Source organism: Micrasema longulum, unplaced genomic scaffold, assembly GCF_059751315.1.
Source record: "Micrasema longulum isolate JH-2025_06_02 unplaced genomic scaffold, ASM5975131v1 h1tg000629l, whole genome shotgun sequence".
Taxonomy (NCBI): Eukaryota; Metazoa; Arthropoda; class Insecta; order Trichoptera; family Brachycentridae; genus Micrasema; species Micrasema longulum.
This window is the reverse complement of record NW_028277825.1, coordinates 446,074-465,664: the sequence shown is the minus strand read 5'-3', so window position 1 is coordinate 465,664 and position 19,591 is coordinate 446,074. Positions and strand designations below refer to the sequence as shown.

The window sequence follows — 19,591 nt, the reverse complement described above, 5'->3', positions numbered from 1 at the left end:
CTAATACTAATAAATTATTCATACTAGTATTATCCTCTATCTATCTGGTTTCAACCCTCTGGATTGGTTTGCAGCAAAGCTCTGCATCTCCTCTGCCACTCAAGTATGTCCTGTGCTGCCCTGTTTACGTCTGCATATGACCTGCAGCTCATATTTTTGCATAAATGATGCACGAGGATGCTCTCCATCACTAGTACTTTTGAATGCATACAGTATGTGGTTGATGAACCAAGAGAGCAAATGAGCCATGGCGAAGGTATGAAGATTTATGGGCAAAAGACACAATTAGATTTGCTGACGGCATTGCTTTGATTGCCGAAAGCAAAAAGAAACTTGAGTATGGAGAATATCCTGGAGAGTGAATATAACACCAGAATCAATAAAGATACCACGAAGATTATAGCAGTGGGCCAAAATGAGCAATAAATGAGAATAATGATGTCAGGAGTTCCATTGAAGAATGCGAAGGAGTTTGTCAATTGCCTATAAAGCAAAATCAATTTTGAAAAAAAATGGAAATGTGTATATTTGCATAAAAAATTAAAGTATCTTTATCAGTAACCTATAATTGAACATGTTTATAAAAAAAAAACCTACAAATATACACATTTTCATACAGAAAATTAAATTTTACTTTACAGGCAATTACAGATAACTCTAATAACTTCCCATTGTATTACGGTAATAGGTTGACAGCCGCATACATTAGGATTTACCTTTAACAGAAAATTCAATTTTTTTAAATTAAATAACGTAGACCTGAAACTACGAAAGCTCTTTGTCAAGATCTATGTATGGAGTGTCTTAATGTATGGCTGAAAGACACGGTGCCTATCTGAAAGAGACCAAAAGAGACTAGGGGCTTTTAAGATGTGGTCCTATAGAAGAATTCTGGGAATTTCGTGGAATTTCTCATCACGAATGTTGAGGTTCTTAGTAGAATCGAAAGAGGAAGGATCCTGCTCAAGACCATTTCTGCTTAAGACTCCAAAGAGTATCAGAAATAAAGTTTCTGTTTTGTATATACTTGTACGATTTTGCTTTTTTGCTAGGACCATCCTAAAACCCTCTAAAGGGCCTGGGGTTTTTGAGTCCTTGCTCCTATAAAAGACAAATGATCAACAAAACAAAACGAACAATAGGGACACGCCGATGGTGGATGTCTATAGTGTGTAAAAAATCATCGCTCTAGTGCCATAGTCCAGGAAGAAAATACGGGAACTTGTTTGTATGAAGAAAAATCAGACTATGCATCCTCCTAAAATATACAAAATAAATAGTGAAATGTGTGTTTATAATTTTTTTCTTTTCCCGAATGGATTACTGATACAGTTCTATGTATGAAATAGAACCAGAATCCAGGACAAGTGCTTTCAACTTGATGGCTGCTCTTAGGTAAAAATCCTGAATATTGAAATTGAGCGGAGGTAAATCCGCCTCATAGTGTAGTGGTTGATGCGTCCGCCTACCATGCTTGAGGTTCTGGGCTCAATTCTTGGGAAGGTCGACATGAAATATTAATTAGAAAGGTGGTTCAACACTGTAATATTTCGTGTTTCTGGACTGGCGCCTGAAGCGTAATGCTGATCGCCTTACCTTCATGTAATATATGATCGAAATACACTGCATTTAATGTACTGATGCGCCATCAGGTGCCGACAGGGGTATGATGATAATGTATGTATAATTTTGTAGCTAACGCCAGGCGTATGATGGAGGGTATTAGTGGGCAGTCTCTGGTAGTGTTCAGTGGCTCGGGTCCGCACCATCACGCCCCCAGCCCCACACCCGCTCCTCCAGTACACCTCCACAAGATCCTGGACATGGCTCCTATCACTGTCACAGACCAAACTCCCATGGAGACAGTCGTCGACATGTTCCGCAAACTAGGACTCCGACAGATACTGGTTACACATAATGGGTAAGCATTATTAATTAACTCTTGTGGGTATGATGTTACGCAATATCATCTCGCTTAATCAAAAAAATTATGAGGTCTTATTTTGGTATTACAGGTCTAAATTGTATTATGATTATTTTTACAAATTATAAAAATTAGGTTGTTAAACAATATACATATGTGTGATTTTTTTAGCTGTCTTTCAAAGTTTTGGTTTACCCGAAATCATATTTACAAAATGTTTTTTGGGACACAATAACAATATGAATATTGAATTAAATGAAAACAATAAAATTGGTAATAATTGAATGCTTATTGAAATTTATTGCAACAGAGAGGAAAAACATTTTTAGAAGTGATATGGAAGTCTAGGCATTCACAAGGCTTATGATCTGTCATGGCTGGTTAAGTGATCACTTTACAAACTGTAACATTCACCATTCTGCCTATGATTCAGCATGCAAATTTCCTCTGTTGACCTTGTGAAGTAAAAAAAGAACTGAAATCTTAAGTGATTTAGGTGAGATTCACATGGCTGAATTATTTCACCTACTTATGTCGTCATAATTCACTAATTAGTTTGTTAACCATAAACGTGCGTATGAATGTAGTAGAAAAAATACACAGATTTCTTAGAATTATTCAGAAAGGCGAAGAATTATATCACAAATATCATATTGACTTATTTTTATAATTATATATATATATATTTAATGTAATACATTTTGTTTTATTTAATAAAATATTATTTGACAGGCGTTTACTGGGTGTCATTACTAAGAAGGATGTCTTACGTCATGTAAAGCAGATGGACAATGAAGATCCCAACTCTGTGTTGTTTAATTAAAGAACTTTTGGTAATTGTAAAAACTGCATATTTATAAAGTATTATCTTATATAAAACTAATTTTTAAGTGGTGTTATATCAAAACTCATCATTATGGGATATCACCAAAGAATAATTCATTAGAAACCAAATATTGTTGTTCTTAAACATTTGTATTATCTATGATTTTGATAAAAATATATCAATAAAATTTCTTGGTTAAGTTTTACTTTGACCAACAAGCGTTTTCGCCTAACTAAAAGTCTTAAGCCTAAGTAGAAGATGCTTTCTCAGGTGAAAGCGTTTGTTGGTAAAATAAAACAAAAAAACTTAATCAAGGAATTTTATTGATGTACAGTAAAACTCCAACTATCCAGATTAATGAGTGCCAGACGTTGTCTGTGTATGCAGAAATCCTGATAATTAGATTATCGATTAAATTAAGGCAATTTAAAAATATAAAAATGCAAAATTTATTCTAAGAGCCCTTTTGATTGCTTTTAAAATAATACAGCAAATTGGAATCACATTCAAAATTTACTTAAACATGTCTAGCAAAGTTAATTGCTTTAATGAATAAACGCGTTTACGAGCATTTGTTTGTTGCTATAATATCTCCTTATTTTTTATTTCTTGACAATGATCCAGATATTTGGCAATCTGGAATTTGGATGAGCAGTGTTCTACTGTATTTTTATCAAAATCTTTAGCCATGGAGTTTTATTAAGAAATATTTACAAAAAACATAAATGTGGTATGTATTGGACACAATCAACATAACATGAGTGACACCACATGTATATATATACAGTAAAATCCTCTTTTTACGTTTTTCAAGGGAGCAAGAAAAAAGTGTAAAACTGAGGAAAACGCTAAAGTGAAGAAATAAAAAACTGCAGAAAAATTGTAAAAACTGTCATAATTGGGGATTATTCATATTTACCTATGATTTCATTAAAAATGTTTATTATTATTAAAAAGTAAATAAAACAAATGTAAATAGAATTTTGAATTTGCATAAAATAACATACAATAATTTTTCCCCTAAATATCGGGAAATTTTATTTATACGGTATCACTTTTTTTCTATGGCATCACTAAAAACAACTGTCATATAGATCGCGGCAAAATTGTTTCCACTTTTATGACAACTTTTTAAATCATCTTTTTTACAACTTTAAATATTTCTATTGTTATGTTTTAAACATCGCAATCAAATGATATTAAAACTTTATTGTTTTTAAATGTTTGTCAACTGCGTATCATGATTTGTACAAGTCAATATGACGTTTTTGGTCAAATGAAAACTAAGACTAACCTTAAAAGAAGACACTTGAACAAAAGGGTCAATTACGCTGCACCTGCTTTGAATTTAGGTTAAGACAATAATTTATCCTCTATTATTTGTTTACCTGTTTTTATTCTTCATTCGTGTGGCACATGCGGTGGCGCTTGGGCCGTGGCATCATTATTACGACATAATTTTGACTTTTTTGACACATCAAATAGATTCTGATTTTTTTTTAACGTAAATCCGGGGTGATGAAAAATGTAAAAAAGTTAATTGGGGGGAATATGTGTATGAGAATGTATGAAGACAAATGGGTCCTGAACATTTCGGTGTAAAAAGCGGAAAAACGTAAAATTGAGGAACGTAAAAATTAGGTTTTACTGTACATATTATATTTTTTATAAAACTACTTATCAAATAATTTTGTATATCACATTTTTACATCATCAAATTAGACTATCATCATGTCATCTTCACATGACAGTTTTTGTAATATTTATAGCAATTAAAATTTCAATTTGTCTTGAGCAAGACCTGCTGCAGTGTCAAATTAGATATTAAGATTTGAAAATGTAGTGTTACTGTATTTTTGCCATCTAAGTGAGTTTTGGTATAAATCATACGTTTGTGTAATGATGATATTTTAAATGAATAATTATGCCATTTGTTAAAATATACAGACGTATATGTATATATATTATAAGATATTAAACATTGTGTAATACTTATAGATTTTTTAAAGTTATATGATTTCAGAACTTAATTTAATAGGGAATATATCCAATAGTTGTATCATTTTTAATCTGGGACTGGACTCATTAATTTCTTACGAAACACCTTTTATTTATTTATTTACATCTAACGTCGCAGCTTTTTCAAGTGAAAATATTACATTATTATATTTTGAAAGCTGTCGAACACAGAATCCCAAAACTAGAAAGTCAACGCAAAGTGCTATGCTCTCGACAATTACATGATTTTATTAATAAATATTTTTAAAAGTAGACAATTTGTTGTACTTACGGCCCTTTGTGCCATACTTGTCAAATGCTCATTCTAGAACCTTCTTCTCTGCCATCCCCATCTTACAATATCATCAACTTTGCGTGTCTTTCCGATCCCTATGTTTCTTATTCTATCACGAAGGATTTTGCCTGCAATGTTTCTGTCTATCTTCATTTCTGCCAAAGCCAAATGCTCACGCATTTTAAATTGGAGTAGGGTTACACTTCCGGCTTTTGTAACACTTTCGCAAGTCGTGCATAAATACATTCTTTTCATCACCAGGGACCCATTTTTATGTTGGGGTGGGACCCAAATTTTTAGCGCTCCTTTGTATAAGTCCTGCCTCATGGTCCGTTTTACAATGTTAAAACATCCCATATTCTTGGCTGAGATCACAAACTACAGTACTATGATAGCACGGTGTTAAGTCCTCTCCACAAGGAAGTGCGTGTGGAACTACTCTTCTGGGCGTCGTTGGCAGATTTTTAATGTTTTTTTATTGATCTGGCTGACCATTGACTTAAAAACACTTCCAAGTGTTTACACAGTATAGTGATCACTTAAAACAATCGATGGCGGGTTATAAGCCTTGTAATGCCTAGACTTCTTTATTTTGTTCCTAAAAGAGTTCTCCAACTCTGTTGAAATAGCTATGAATTTTTCTGTGCTAATTATTTACAAATAATGGCGAATCAGGACTTTTATGTATGTAAATATAGTATGCTTTATAAATTACCTACCCTTGAAATGAGTAGTTTAATACTTAGTAAATTACTTCATGTTTCCTAGTTGCATATATGTATTTCGGTCCCTCTTAGACAATTTTCTCATTTCTTTCTATCCGTTGCAATCAAAGAAGGCAAAACATTTTTTTGTTTGGAGCAGTACATAACATATGTACTGGCAATTTCATAATATTATTTTAGTCAATATTTCCTACAATTTTTTGTAAATAAAAAATGAAATTAATAATCCTAGATTAAATTTATAATTTGATTTCAAATATGTAGTTGAAGTATATGTCGTGGGCTGAAGTGGACTGTGTAGTGATTTTAGCAGTCAATTTAAAGGCTTTCTTGAACTGGTTTATTCCTTTAAATTTATCTTCCATGGGCTTTGCGCAAGACTTTCTGTGGATCCACAGACTCTTGATGTGTCTTGTAGTAAAAGTGGTTGGGTAAGGTATACACCAAAATATCTCGAGATACACCAGCCCCTTTGGTGGTGTTACTACGCAAACTATTGACAGTGTATGTATATCAATTTAGAAATAATTTATTTGGTTTCTAATGCTGACTTTTTTAAGAGTTGACCTTTTTCTTCACATTAACTTTAAAAAAATATTTTTTATTAGCAATACTATTATAAATTGGGATATTTATTTATTGTACAGCGCCCTTGAGGTGATTTTCACAAAAATTGCGCTGTATAAATTATCCAAACATTATTATTATTATTAAATGTAATGTGTCTACCTATTAAATTTAATATAAAATTGTGTTTCACATTACTAGGTTTTGCAACTAAGTTTCCGGTTTCACTTTCATTAGATGGCACTAGCAGAATGTGTAGTGAACATACATGTCAGAAGTTGTGTTTGTTTTGTAGGATAAACCAGCTGTCAACAATAATAAGTTGTAATACCAACTCATATCGCAATGCAAAAATATTTGTTAAGCAACGAAGATGTCGAATTTTGTGCCAAATTAACAGCATTTGCGGGAAGCTTTGCTTTTCAGCTTTAGCTTTAAAAAATGGCAGCTGAAGCATGTCAATAATTGAGGAGGCCTACGGCGAACATGCACTGTCAAAATCTACTTGTGGAGATTGGTTTAAATGATTCAGAAATGGCTATTTCGATGAGGACAAGGTGCGCTCCGGAAGATCATGACATGAAGAGGAAGACAGTCATTAGACATGACTCAAGTTATTTCCAAACACATACACTCTATGGAAAAAGTTCAAAAGGAAGGTAAATGGGAGCCGCGTGAGTTGACTGAGAGACACATGGAAAATCAAAAAGCCACCTCTGAAATTTCGCTGTTGCGCCATAAAAGAAAGAATTTCCTGCGTAGAATTATTACTGGCGATGAAAAGTGGATATATTTCGAGAATCCCAAATGCAAAAAATCATGGCTTTCACCTGACGAACCATCAGCATTGACGGCACGGCCTAATCGCTTCGCAAAGAAGACAGCACTCTGCGTTTGGTGGGACCAGAAAGGAATCTGAGAGCTGCCGAAAACGGGTGAAACTGTCAATGGGCATCGCTACCGACAACAACTAATCAATTGGAATCATGCATTGCTAGAAAAACGGCCAGAATGGGACATGAGGCACGAACGAGTGATATTGCAGCACGACAACGCTCCGTGCATCGCACTTTCACCGCCCAGGACACCATCAATACACTGAAATGAGATTTGTTACTACACTCGCCGTATTCGGCAGATTTGGCCCCTTCTGATTATCATGATGGCCCATGGCTTAGCTGGGCTTAGGTGCCAGAGAGATGGCACAAATGTAAAGCTAGTGATGGCGGATACTTTGAATGAACAAATTTGTGTATTTCTCTTTAAATTTGCAATTTTTTATTGATATAAAACCCGGAATCTTAGTTGCGTACCCATTACTACTTAAGAAAGACATGAAACAGCAACGGGGATGATAAAAATGTAACAGTTGTATAGATTTACAAGAAAGCATGTTCCTTTTATATATTTTTAATTGTTATAATTAAATATTACAGAAGGTTATAGTAAATGATGTTTATATTTATATCATATGTAAAACTATTTTGCAATGATCATTTAACTGAATTTTAAAAATAATACTATCAGTAAACATTATAAAAATGCAAAATGCCATATAAAAAAAATCGATTCAACTATAATAAAAATGTGAAACTGAAAAAATGTGTTAATCATAATAAGAAATTAGTCTGTTTTGAAGCAGCAATGTATTTTAACACATGTTGATGTCTCTATTTCCACACTTAAACCAATCTGTAACACTAGAGATATTTCAGATAACAAAAAGACTGCCATAGTCTCTTCTCGAAAAGGTTCATTTTTGTTGAAATATTTGTCAAAAAGGACTGTCTTCCCTTGAACATTGTTCAAACATTAATATTAATTTTTATAAATGTCTATGAGATTATCTTTATTTTACCAATTAAAACTTTCATGTCAATTTGCCACACTGATTTTCTTTTTAAATGCTTTTCTTGCACATTTAAAATCTTGCTTGTGAAACATTTAAATTGTTAGTGTAAATTTATTCTAAAAATAATTTCAACTTTGATATTTGTAAAATGTAGGTATCTATTTAAAAAGAAAAACAGAATCTGAATAATGGTTTACATTTATTCCTTTGATGCAGGAACTTACCAAAGCTATAAAGGAAAGCTTTTTTTATATATTCATTGTACATAATAAAATATTATGTACTACTTCTCCTTTTTTAAAAATTATCGGTGAATATATTGGTATAAGTACCTGAACATATAGTAAACTAAAAGTAAACCCGCATAAAATATAATATTTATGTATGTATATAATTGAAAGAGATTTTTGAAAACAACCTTATTTATAATCACTATATTGAATGTGCATGTTATTTAAAAAATAAAACCAATAATATTTACTCATTGTTTTATTTAAATAGTATATGACAATGTGCTTATTAATTTTACATAGGTTCTATTTAGTATTTGTTGACAATTCATTCGAAAACTTAATAAATAATATAGCATAAAAAATAATTGTGCAATAGAAAAAAAGATGAATTCGATGATTGTGTAATAATAAATATGAAATATTAGATTCATATTGATATGGTATGATACAGACATGGACATGGAGACTTGTATTTGTTTATTCATTTCCAAACTCCTTAAAATGCTACTCTTCTGAGTAATAAATAAATAATAATTATAATGTAAGACTAACACACTGGAGTGGCCCACGTGCAGATTGTCAACCACCCGAATAGGCTTTACTTTCCTTCAACCGTTTTTATATTTATCTTCATTTCTGTTGATCTCGATCAGTCCCTGCATTTTCTGAAATCAATATCAAATTTCCTTAGCACAGGCTTTAGTTTCTTTTAAGAATTTTTTCTTCTCAATAAATAATACTTTTATTCTCATTGCATTCTAAATTATTTGTGATATAATAATATTATAATGACATCAGTTACTTTAAAAGAAAAAATAATTTAAAAAAATATTTATCCTTGATTTGTGTATTAAATGTAAACCCGGTTTGTTTTAAAGGAGTAGGATGGCAGTATTCTAGGTTCATGTAGTCTTTTTAATATTTCATAGTGTTTTGTGTACATTTAGTTAAAATTAGTGAAAATATATTCAATAAATTGGTTATACACGAAATTTGATGTTTTATTTGTAAAAACTTGTATTTGTTACATATTTTTATTTATCATTTTTGAACATAATTTTAGATAAAAATAAATCTAGTAACTGACCACAGAAGAATCTTCCATCAATCACTATCACTAGCATTCATTTAGCCAAAAAAATCTAATATATCTTACCAACAATATTTTGGGTACGTTCAAATATTTGTAGACAAGGGCTGGATTTTTCCCCCTAAGAAGTTGTACTATAACTTTACTTAGCACAAGCTGAACATACACTATAGAATTCAAATAATATAGTATGTGAAAAAATTTAGGGTATGAAGTAATTTTTAGCATAAAAATGTTTCAGTTTCGGCTGAAACATGTTGAAAAAAAAAAGGAATTACGAAAAATAACTTAAAAATAGTTTTGTTGTGAAAAGAGAGCAAAAATAATACAAAAAATATAGCTTATTTTTTACTTCTCCTTTTAATAAATATGAAAATATAGATATATTATGTATCCAGTTATGTTTAAGTATACATATACTTTTTTTTCATTGATTACTCGTTTATAGCTTACTATGGTGTTACTCTTTTTATATTATGAATTCTCAACATCCATTTTCCCCCCTCAAAAAGTATCTACATCTCTCTTGAAATATCAATAATATGCATGTATTGGGATGAAATCACGGGATCCAGTATTTGGTAATAAATACTTTGACAAATTAGTTTTTTTTGTTATATTTTACATGAATTTGTTTATTCACACTTACGTTGAGCAGTCTCTTCTTGTATGGGTGTGTTTAAAGGAACCTCAATTGCCGGCTTTGGGAGAAGTCGAGATGAATTCATTCTGGAGATGGCGCATAATGTTGCCATTCTACCAACTGCTCTGATAGCATTTCCTGTCATCTACGCAAAGCAAACACCAAAACACACGCAACATGCAAACATTAGCAATGTTCAATTCATAAAAAATGTATAATTATTACTACATTAAATCATGCTCACACTACACAAGATACTTCTTCGCAAATGTTAGTTGAATCAAACTGCACAACAATTTTTTTTTTCTGAGATCACTTATTAGATAGAATCGTTACACACATTTTTTATTTGGTAATTTAAAATACCAAAAGGAAAAAGTGTAAATTGTTCAAAAGAGGGAAAAGAATGTCTTGTTTTTATTAATTTATTAGAACAAACATTGTACAGCAAAAAACTGGTATTTATAATAAAACATATTAACTAAAAGTCAAGAAATCTTTTTTTTTCAAAATATTTTCTTTTCCCTCACGAACAATTTACATTTTGTCTTTATGCAGAAAGGAAACTTATTTAATCTAACAAAAAAGACAAAACACAATTCTTAAATATCACAACTATATTTACCTGCCACTTGGATTGAATGACAAATTTCCTTAATTTCTCAGTACTTAAAGCAGTACTATTCCTTTTCTCTCTGTGTTGTTTCATCCATTTAGTTTGCATACATTTTGCAGCAGAAGGTCGTTTGTCCATCGGTTTCACAAGTAAATCTTTTATGAATTCTTTTGCATCTTCAGAAATATTATCAAAGGAATCATCGTCAAAGTCGTATTTGACTCTTAATATGTTTGAATAAGTTTCCTGAACCGTATCGCCTGCAAATGGCGATAAACCGGAAAGACTAAAAATAATTCATGAAAAATAGCTTAGACTTCAAGTTTATTAATCACTGCATATTATAAAGATTAGATATGTACTACATATGTACTTTTTTTGTAGCATATAAGTCAGCACATTATACAAAGATATTATCAATCTCGTATTTGATTTGACTAAATGAAAAGAATTATAAAATATTTATTTGGCGAACAATAACACAGTATTCTTAAATTTGGTAAAAATAATGCATTTAATATAAATAAATAATATTTATGAATAAATATATTTACTTACAGAATGTAACAAATGACACCAACACTCCACATATCTGAAGCAGTAGATATTGGATCAAAATTGACCACTTCGGGAGCTATGAACTCTGCTGTACCACACAGGGTTCGTACCTCCTCGTTAGGATTTAGGCGTTTAGCTAAACCAAAGTCAATTATTTTAATTTCATGTGACGGTCTCGTGTGACACATGATGTTCTCTGGCTTCAAGTCTAAATGTACAATACTTTTAGAGTGCATAAAACAAACTCCTTCTAATATCTGTGTCATAAAAAGAATGCAATCCCTCTCGGTAAGAGTAAAATCTTCTTCTGATACTCTTTCAAATAATTGTCCACCTGATACACTGCAAAAAAAATACATACAATATACATATAAAATTTTTGATTTAAAAATCCAAAATAAACATGACTTGAGTTCTTTGTTACTTACTATTCAGTAACTATGATCATTTGATTCATCTTCACAAATGCATCAATTAGCTGAATCAGTTTAGGATGTTTCAGGCAATGCATTATTTCTAATTCCGATATAGTTATTTCTCTATCCTTCGGTTTGACTATTTTAACAAACTTAGCAGCCAACTTTTCTCCCGTTCTTTTATCTACAACTAATTTCACTGAACCGAAATGTCCCCGACCAATAACATTGTATATTTTGTACTTAGAATCAAACAAGTTTCCATCATCAATATTGTAAAGGGGTTGTGGTTTGTTATTGCTTTCTGTAAAATTAAGAGAAACACAAAAGTATAACGAATATTCAAAATTTTGACCATTATTATCGTAATAATATTCTAAAGATACCTTCATTATCTTCCACTGTTAATTTGACATAAAGGTGCCTTTTCCCGAGTGGATTTTCAATCATCAATTTATATTTATCCGAATCACGTAACTCAGCTTCTTGAATTACTAATGAAGTTTTTCCAGGGGATTTGCTTATCATAATCCTGTCACATAATACCAGTTCTTGTTCCTTTAATAAATAATTTCAATTGTCACCACAATATAACAAACAATTAAAATTATAAACCTGAATACATGTTTATAAATTAAAATAAATAATATCAAACAGTGCAATCACAGCAAATATTAAAATAATATAGTACATATTTTATCGCAAATCATAATTAATATTTTAATAGTTTTCAGATTTCCTCATCATCCTCATCAATCAGAATCTCATCATACCACTTAATATCCCACATTTAAAATATATAAAATATATATCAAATACATAAATAAATAAATTATACATTATTTCAAATGAAACAAGATAGGTAGAAAATTGTTCAGTCGCAAATTTATAGCCATTGCTACCCCAGACATATTAGTAGAGCAACATCATAAATAGTAGATCGCCTTGTTTGTACATTGTTTTTATAAAAATAAATTTGCTTCATATATTAATTACGATACGCATATCATAGATTTTTCAAATGGTGGAGACCATAATCAAGAATAAGGCACATGATCTTTCTGTATTATTTCGTTTTAATAGGGTGTTATCCAAACAAAATCATACAGGAAGATCTTGCGCTTAATTCTTGATAATTCACCTTATAAACCAGGTTATTAACATTAAATTTTATCAACATCTACATATTACAGATTTTTTTAATGAATTTGACCGCCTTGAATATTAACAATTATTAAAAAAATAACTCACCGACTTAAACCAGCGTACTTCGGGCTCTGGGTAACCCTGGAATGATGCCTGAAGACAAATCTTACCCCCTTTGGGTATTGTAATATCCTCTATCTTGTTGAGGAATTCTGCCATAATTTGTTTTGGTGTGTCAATAAATTTTTCTTTTGATTTCGTGATTTCTTTCAACATTTCGTCACATGTTGAATTTATCTTCTTTGGTGTTACTATACTCTTTTTTTTATAATTTATGAGTACTTCTTCCTCAACGCATCTGTTTTTATGTAGATGTGCTCGTGGAACTACAGTCATTTGTGTTGTGTACCATAAACTTTCGTATTCTTCGCTGTTTTCATTTACTAATCTTATTGCACACCTTACAACTCCAGAATCGATTCCCTCGACTTTAGTCAGTTTTATTGAGTGCTTACAACCTTCACTGGATAGCTAATTTAAAATAAATTACACTTATATTATAAACTTGTACATTTACATTGTCTAGGATTTTATTCCAATGGGAATTGGCTATATATTTTTTATCAGAATAGAACTTACTTTATACTTATCAGAATCCTTGTCTACTATTACACCGCTTATTTGCCAGACTACTTTGGCATCCAATAATCCTGGACTATCATCAATCATTAGAGTAAAGAAGGCATCATTTGATTCTTCAACTATCGTAGGCTTTGGATATGAAGAGATGCCATTGAAACCAAGACCAGCCGTATTATCTGTAAATATGTATGTAAAATAGTCATGGAATGGAGGTTTTAGATGTAGCAAACACTGTTAATAAAACAAATATTTACCTTCAACACTGACACGACAAGATGATTTGCATAAACCAATAGCATTCTCAATCACACATGTGTAAATCCCACTATCTTGTACATAAATATCTTCTAACCTTAAACCAATAAGACCATTACCATGATCTACATATTTGAAAATGTCGGAATCTGGTAAAACTTTATTATCTTTCATCCACGAGAAACTGAAAATACAACAATTTTCCACTTTTAGTAGAATTTCCACAGCTTTTCCATCCATCGCTCGAATGTCCTTTAATTCTTCTAATATGCGTGGCTGATGCTTTCCTATACAAACAACTTCACTATCAAAAATCGTGTTAATAACGTTCACTTTGGCCCAACTAGAGGCCTCGCCACTTTCATTAGACACCACCAAACAGTAATCTCCCGAATCTGAAACTTCTGCATGGTCAATTACAAGGTTGAAGGTACTACCCTCGCGGATTTCAAAAACTCTATCAGACATTTTTAGCTGCTGGCCATTTCTGTACCACTTGGAGTGGGGAGAGGGGGACCCTCTGATCTCAGCGCTGAGCCGCAGGCGGTCTCCAGTCCTGGACTGTGAGCCGCTAAGGTGGCGGCGGACGGAAGGGGAAGTGCGGGAAGCGTCTGTGGTGCGCACTGCGTGGTAACTGCCGCGCAGGCTGATCACATCCAAGCACGCTGCTGCCTCTACCCTACCGACTTCATTATCCAGAGTCACTCGATACATTCCGGAATCTTCGTACTTCACGTCAATAATTTGAAGAATTCTGTCTTCGTCATTTTCCCTGATGGAGAAGCGAGAAGAAACTGGTATATCACATCCGTCTTTGTCCCAAGTAACAATGGGTGTTGGGTGACCAGCTATACTGCAGCGAAAGGAGACAGTTTCACCTTCCTCCGCAACGCGGTTGAAGGGGACGGCGAAGAACTTTGGTGGGCACATCTTCCAGCGAGAGCCTCGTGATGGACTGCGAGACACACGTTCTCTCTGTCCTGTAAAAATAAATATCAGTGTGAGTGGAAATCTGGACTATGATAGGGAAAGTAAGAATAAAAGGGGGTATACACACGTGTTGCTGGTCTGTGCGGGGATACGCTTCGCGCAGGGGTGGAACGGGGTGACCCGCGTGGAGTAGAGCGGGGAGTGGACCCGGCGGACAGTAGCATGGCAGGGCGAGTCAACTGTTGACTTAATAAATTTTCTTTCTCTTCGGGAACTGAAAGTTGAAAAATATTGTAAATATATTTTCATTAAAAAATGAAGAAATTTGAATTTGATGAGTTACTCGACTTACCGTCTACTATGAGGCACGATGAAGTGTAGGCCTTTCCTAGTTCATTGTGCGCTATGCATGAGTAGACTCCTTCATCCTCAGGGTATACGCAAGTAATAGAAAGCCTAGCTGTTTCACCATCAGTATCCATCTTAAAGTCTCCGCCTTCAGGGATTAGCTAAGAAGACACGATACACATAAATAATATATCAAAAATTGGGAAAATAATTTAGAAAAATCAGAAGAATCTTACCAGGCCATCTTTTTCCCACTGCACTGAGGGGGCGGGGGTCCCTTCCACGAGGCACTCGAAGGTGACGGCATCCCCGTCACAGCACCTCAAGTCACGGAGTTCGCGACTGATACGTGGTAGGACAAACACTCTTCTGCGGGGAAAAAATAAGCATTTGTCATTGAAAATTAGAATTCACAGGAGAAATATTCCCATTAAAATTTGTCAATCCTCTGAATTCGAACAAAGAGTTAAATTTTGTGCATGAAATAAGTTACAAGTCAGGAAATTATTAAGAAATATGTGTATTATTTATTGTTTCAGCATTTACTTTGTGGAAAAACATTTTAAATTCATTTGAAACTAAACACTTCGTAATTTTTACCACATAAGAGTTCAATATAATAACACTACTAGAATCAGGTATTCTGAATTACCCATTATCTACTGATAGGATCTACGGGTGGAAAGGGCAAGGCAATGTGAGGTGGAGGGGTGGGGTTTTCCGAATATGGAAATATCAGGTTTTTTTTTTACATCTTTAAAGAAATAAAGGTCCATGAAATACTTTTATTTTCTATTCAAATGCTAACTTTGTTAGTCAACTCAAAAATGTGTTGACCAACAAAGAAATGTCCATATGTGTTTTATCGACTATGAGAATGTATTCGATAATGTAAGACACAATAAGTTGCTAGACCTTCTAAACAAAATTGGGTTGGATGGGAAAGATATTAGGATTATCTATAACCTCTATTGAAATCAAACTGCACACGTCCATATAAATTACTTTTAAACTGATAACATACATATCCTGAAAGGTGTAAGGCAGGGTTGCAGACATTCACCAAAGCTTTTTAACTTATACTCCGAATTCGTATTTAGAGAGGCCTTGCAAGATGTTAACATAGAAATTAAAATAAATGGTAAAGTAATCAATAATATAAGATAGGCTGATGATACAATCATTATATCTGATACTGCTGATCATCTACAGCAACTTGTTGACAAGGTAAATAATGCAGGTAAGGAATTTGGACTCAAAATTAACACTTTTAAAACCAAAGCTATGGTGGCCAGCAAACGGAGAGGCATTAACATTCATCTCACTATAGATGGTGGTGGGATAGAACAGGTTACTCGTTTTTAATATTTAGGAAGCTGGAAAAATTTTAAGTGGAATCCGGATTCTGAAATAAAGACCAGAATTGAAATTGCAAGATCAACCTTCTAATATATACAAAAACTCAAAAGACAATATGGAGAGCAATAAAAGCTTATGTATTGCCAGTGTTTCTGCATGGAGTGGAGGGTTGGACTCTTAAAGTTTCAACGATGAACAAAATTGAGGCCTTTGAACTTTGGCTGTGCAGAAGAATGCTTCGAATCTCATGGACTGATCGTATTTCCAATGAAGCGGTTTTAAGCATTATGAACAAAAAGAGGAAGTTACTGACCACTGTCAAAAGAATTATCATATGATTCCCATGTACCTGTCAGTTCATCCTCATCTAGTATCAATTTAATATCATAATTCACTAAGCTCATTGGTCCACGTTTTCCTTTTGTCACTCTGGATATTTCCTTCACCTTTTTATGCAAATTAGATGCATCATGCTTTGAACAAAGGATTTCTAATTCTTGACATTGTCTTCTCATCTATTCTTCTTTAGCCTTTTTTATTTCGGACTTCTATTAATTTAATTCTTCTGTGTGTAATTTTATATTGGTCAGCATCATTTTTATTTTGTCTACGATGTTCCATGAGTTCAAGAATATAATCAGTCATCCAAGACTGTTTCTTTCCCTGTTTTCCTCTCTTTAGGTGTTCATTACTGACATCTTTTATTATTATTTTTAAGTTGTTCCAGCTCTTATCAACATAAATTTCACTATTACTTTTGCTTGCATTGTCTGTTAATTGTGCTAATTTCTGGTTTAAATCGGACATCACTTTTTGTTTGACAATAGGATTCTGCAGTTTAGTCAAATCTATCGGATTGTTCAGATGTTTTGTTTTAAATTCTTTTAGCTAAAGTTGGATATCCGCTACAAGTAGGCTATGGTCAGAACCAATGTCAGCTCCTAGATAAATTGTAGCACGTTTACCACAGTTTTTACATCTATTATCAATAAGTATATAGTCGATTTGGTTTCTAACTGGTGAAATGTTATCTCTGATATCTATTGGTGCTTTTCATGTATAGAGTCTGCGCCAGGGCAGTTTAAACCATGTATTTGTTATGACCATTTCTATAATAATGCATGTTGGTTAAGAGCTCCGAAACACATTTATTTCTGACGTGTTATTGTGTGAAAATAAATTTATTTGTTTCCAATGAATGTACATAGTAAATTAAAATAACAGAAAATGTTAAAAAAATAATTAAAATGAGATACTTTTTAAAAATCATATCATAAGTAACTGATGTTAGTTAATATTAGTATATGACCACTTTCCAACTTTTATAGTCTACCGGTTTCGAGAAGTGCCCGTCTCTTCATCAGGACACTCACTACACCAACATTACATATAACATATTATTAGTGATTATTTTAAATAATTCTCTTACCCGGTTTTAACTGTGCGCTGGTCCATTTCGTGCGGTCCTGTAAATGAATTAAAAAATGTTATTTTAAATTAAGTCTTGTTTTATGTTATTTCCACGTTAACCGCAATGGGTCATAATAGTTTTTTTACTCTGAGATACGCATACCTCGACCTACGGTAATTTTATGAAAATGTGTGGTATTTTTATTGCGGACAAATCAGTTTCTCTCCATAACTTAAATTTATAGGTCACGGCGAAAGCTTTCGTGGAAAATGTATGTACGTAATCGATAAAAATTTCATTTTAAAAACACTCAAATGTGAACAATTGAAAATATATAGTTTATTATATCTAGCGTTTACAATGATAATGGATAATATAATTAGTTGGTTGAAAGATTTTTTCTATAGATGTCAAAAAAATAAAATAATTTGAATATGTTTTTGATAAATGCAGAGGAATTTTACAGGGTTTGCTCACAACATGAATGTGTTTTTTTTTTTTAAACTTTGGCCCAATAAACAGGGACTACGAAAAAAACACGAAAATACTGTATAAATTATGCGTTTGATAGAAATGCAAATACATCGCACCCTCTGGAGTACACTGTGGTATGTTTATATTGGCCAAGTTTGCAGGAAAGCAAAAACAATGTTTTGTTGACATTAAAATGCCCAGTATTTTTTTTAGTATTTGCTACAGCGTTCTTCTCATACTTTTATAGTAAAATGTTACTGTAAAAATATGAACACTGTAGCTTCCTAGTTACTGTGGTATTCCTTTCGATATTTTATTCTGTTCTGAAGTTTGTGGTATATCTCGCCCAAAAAAATCGTAGGGGTAAGTCAGTGTTCCCCTAAGAAAAAAAAAGATGGCTAAACTGCAATCATAACTCAGAACAGCCAAATTTAGATATACGACAGTGTACTTCTGGGGATGTGAAGTTTATAATTGTTTGAAATCATTCGGTAGTTTAAGATGCAATGAGGAAGTTCATTGTTTTAAAAAATATTTATATATTTATTAATAGACTATTTGAATAGATCCATGTCAAAAGGGCACAAGTCACACTTTTGGTGATTCCGACATTTTTATGTGAGGTTATTTTGAAAATACATATCCTTTAGTTCTCGTTCAATATCTAACAAAAGGCTTTAATCTAACTAATAATTTGTAGAAAATTGTTACAGCGAATAAAGAAGACTATTCCATTGGAAAGTTTCCTTTTAACATGAAATTAAAATAAAACATTTTATTTAGTGGCAATACTTTATGAGTGTCCTGGCAATGCGACAGCTGTAAGTTAAAAAGTTTTACCTTAAAAATCCAACGTGACACGCTGCGGGATATTTAAGTAATTTCAACATGGATAAAGAGGAGAATCCGACAAGAAAGCGGAAACAAAACTCTGCTAACCTAGACCGTCAAATGTGATCACGATGTTAACGAGATGGTAGAAAATAAACCATTTTAACTGTAGGAAGTAGACTTAATATTTTAACCACCGAATAGTAATACTTTTTTTATGAAAAAATAATAAAACATGATTTTAAACTTTTTGTTTTATGAGAAAAATATTTAGATGCTAAAAAGAAACAAGTCCGTGAATTTTAAAAAAATGGTATAAATAAATTACCAAGAAAATAAAAATTTTAATAAACTTTTATATCAAATTTTTAATTAAAAGTATGGCAAGTTTTTAACGATTTTCTCAAACTTTGAGTCTGTGGACTTGTGCCCCTTTAACATGGATCGATTTT

The 19,591-nt window shown here is 32.4% G+C and overlaps 2 protein-coding genes across 9 annotated transcripts in view; one reads left to right on the top strand and one right to left on the bottom strand.

The window, feature by feature from the left end:
- ClC-c (chloride channel protein 3) overlaps positions 1-6,769 on the top strand; it is a 40,348-nt gene extending 33,579 nt beyond the window's left edge. For 5 of the 6 annotated variants that reach the window (XM_088229030.1, XM_088229032.1, XM_088229033.1 and 2 more), the window contains 2 exons: positions 1,696-1,921; positions 2,657-4,355. In XM_088229030.1, the coding sequence (XP_088085156.1) occupies positions 1,696-1,921; positions 2,657-2,747 (317 nt within the window). In that variant the 3' untranslated portion in view covers positions 2,748-4,355. Of the gene's footprint in view, positions 1-1,695; positions 1,922-2,656; positions 4,356-6,630 lie in introns of those variants that run through there. The other variant, XM_088229031.1, reaches the window with a different exon arrangement.
- A 1,894-nt stretch (positions 6,770-8,663) lies between these two features.
- LOC148280034 (uncharacterized) overlaps positions 8,664-19,591 on the bottom strand; it is a 176,253-nt gene continuing 165,325 nt past the window's right edge. For 2 of the 3 annotated variants that reach the window (XM_088229027.1, XM_088229028.1), the window contains exons 19-31: positions 17,853-17,889; positions 15,301-15,433; positions 15,069-15,225; positions 14,844-14,990; positions 13,786-14,766; positions 13,529-13,707; positions 12,995-13,420; positions 12,130-12,301; positions 11,756-12,047; positions 11,328-11,669; positions 10,779-11,055; positions 10,160-10,298; positions 8,664-9,085 (exon numbers count right to left, since the gene is read on the bottom strand). In XM_088229027.1, the coding sequence (XP_088085153.1) occupies positions 9,051-9,085; positions 10,160-10,298; positions 10,779-11,055; positions 11,328-11,669; positions 11,756-12,047; positions 12,130-12,301; positions 12,995-13,420; positions 13,529-13,707; positions 13,786-14,766; positions 14,844-14,990; positions 15,069-15,225; positions 15,301-15,433; positions 17,853-17,889 (3,317 nt within the window). In that variant the 3' untranslated portion in view covers positions 8,664-9,050. The remainder of the gene's footprint in view (positions 9,086-10,159; positions 10,299-10,778; positions 11,056-11,327; positions 11,670-11,755; positions 12,048-12,129; positions 12,302-12,994; positions 13,421-13,528; positions 13,708-13,785; positions 14,767-14,843; positions 14,991-15,068; positions 15,226-15,300; positions 15,434-17,852; positions 17,890-19,591) is intronic. The other variant, XM_088229029.1, reaches the window with a different exon arrangement.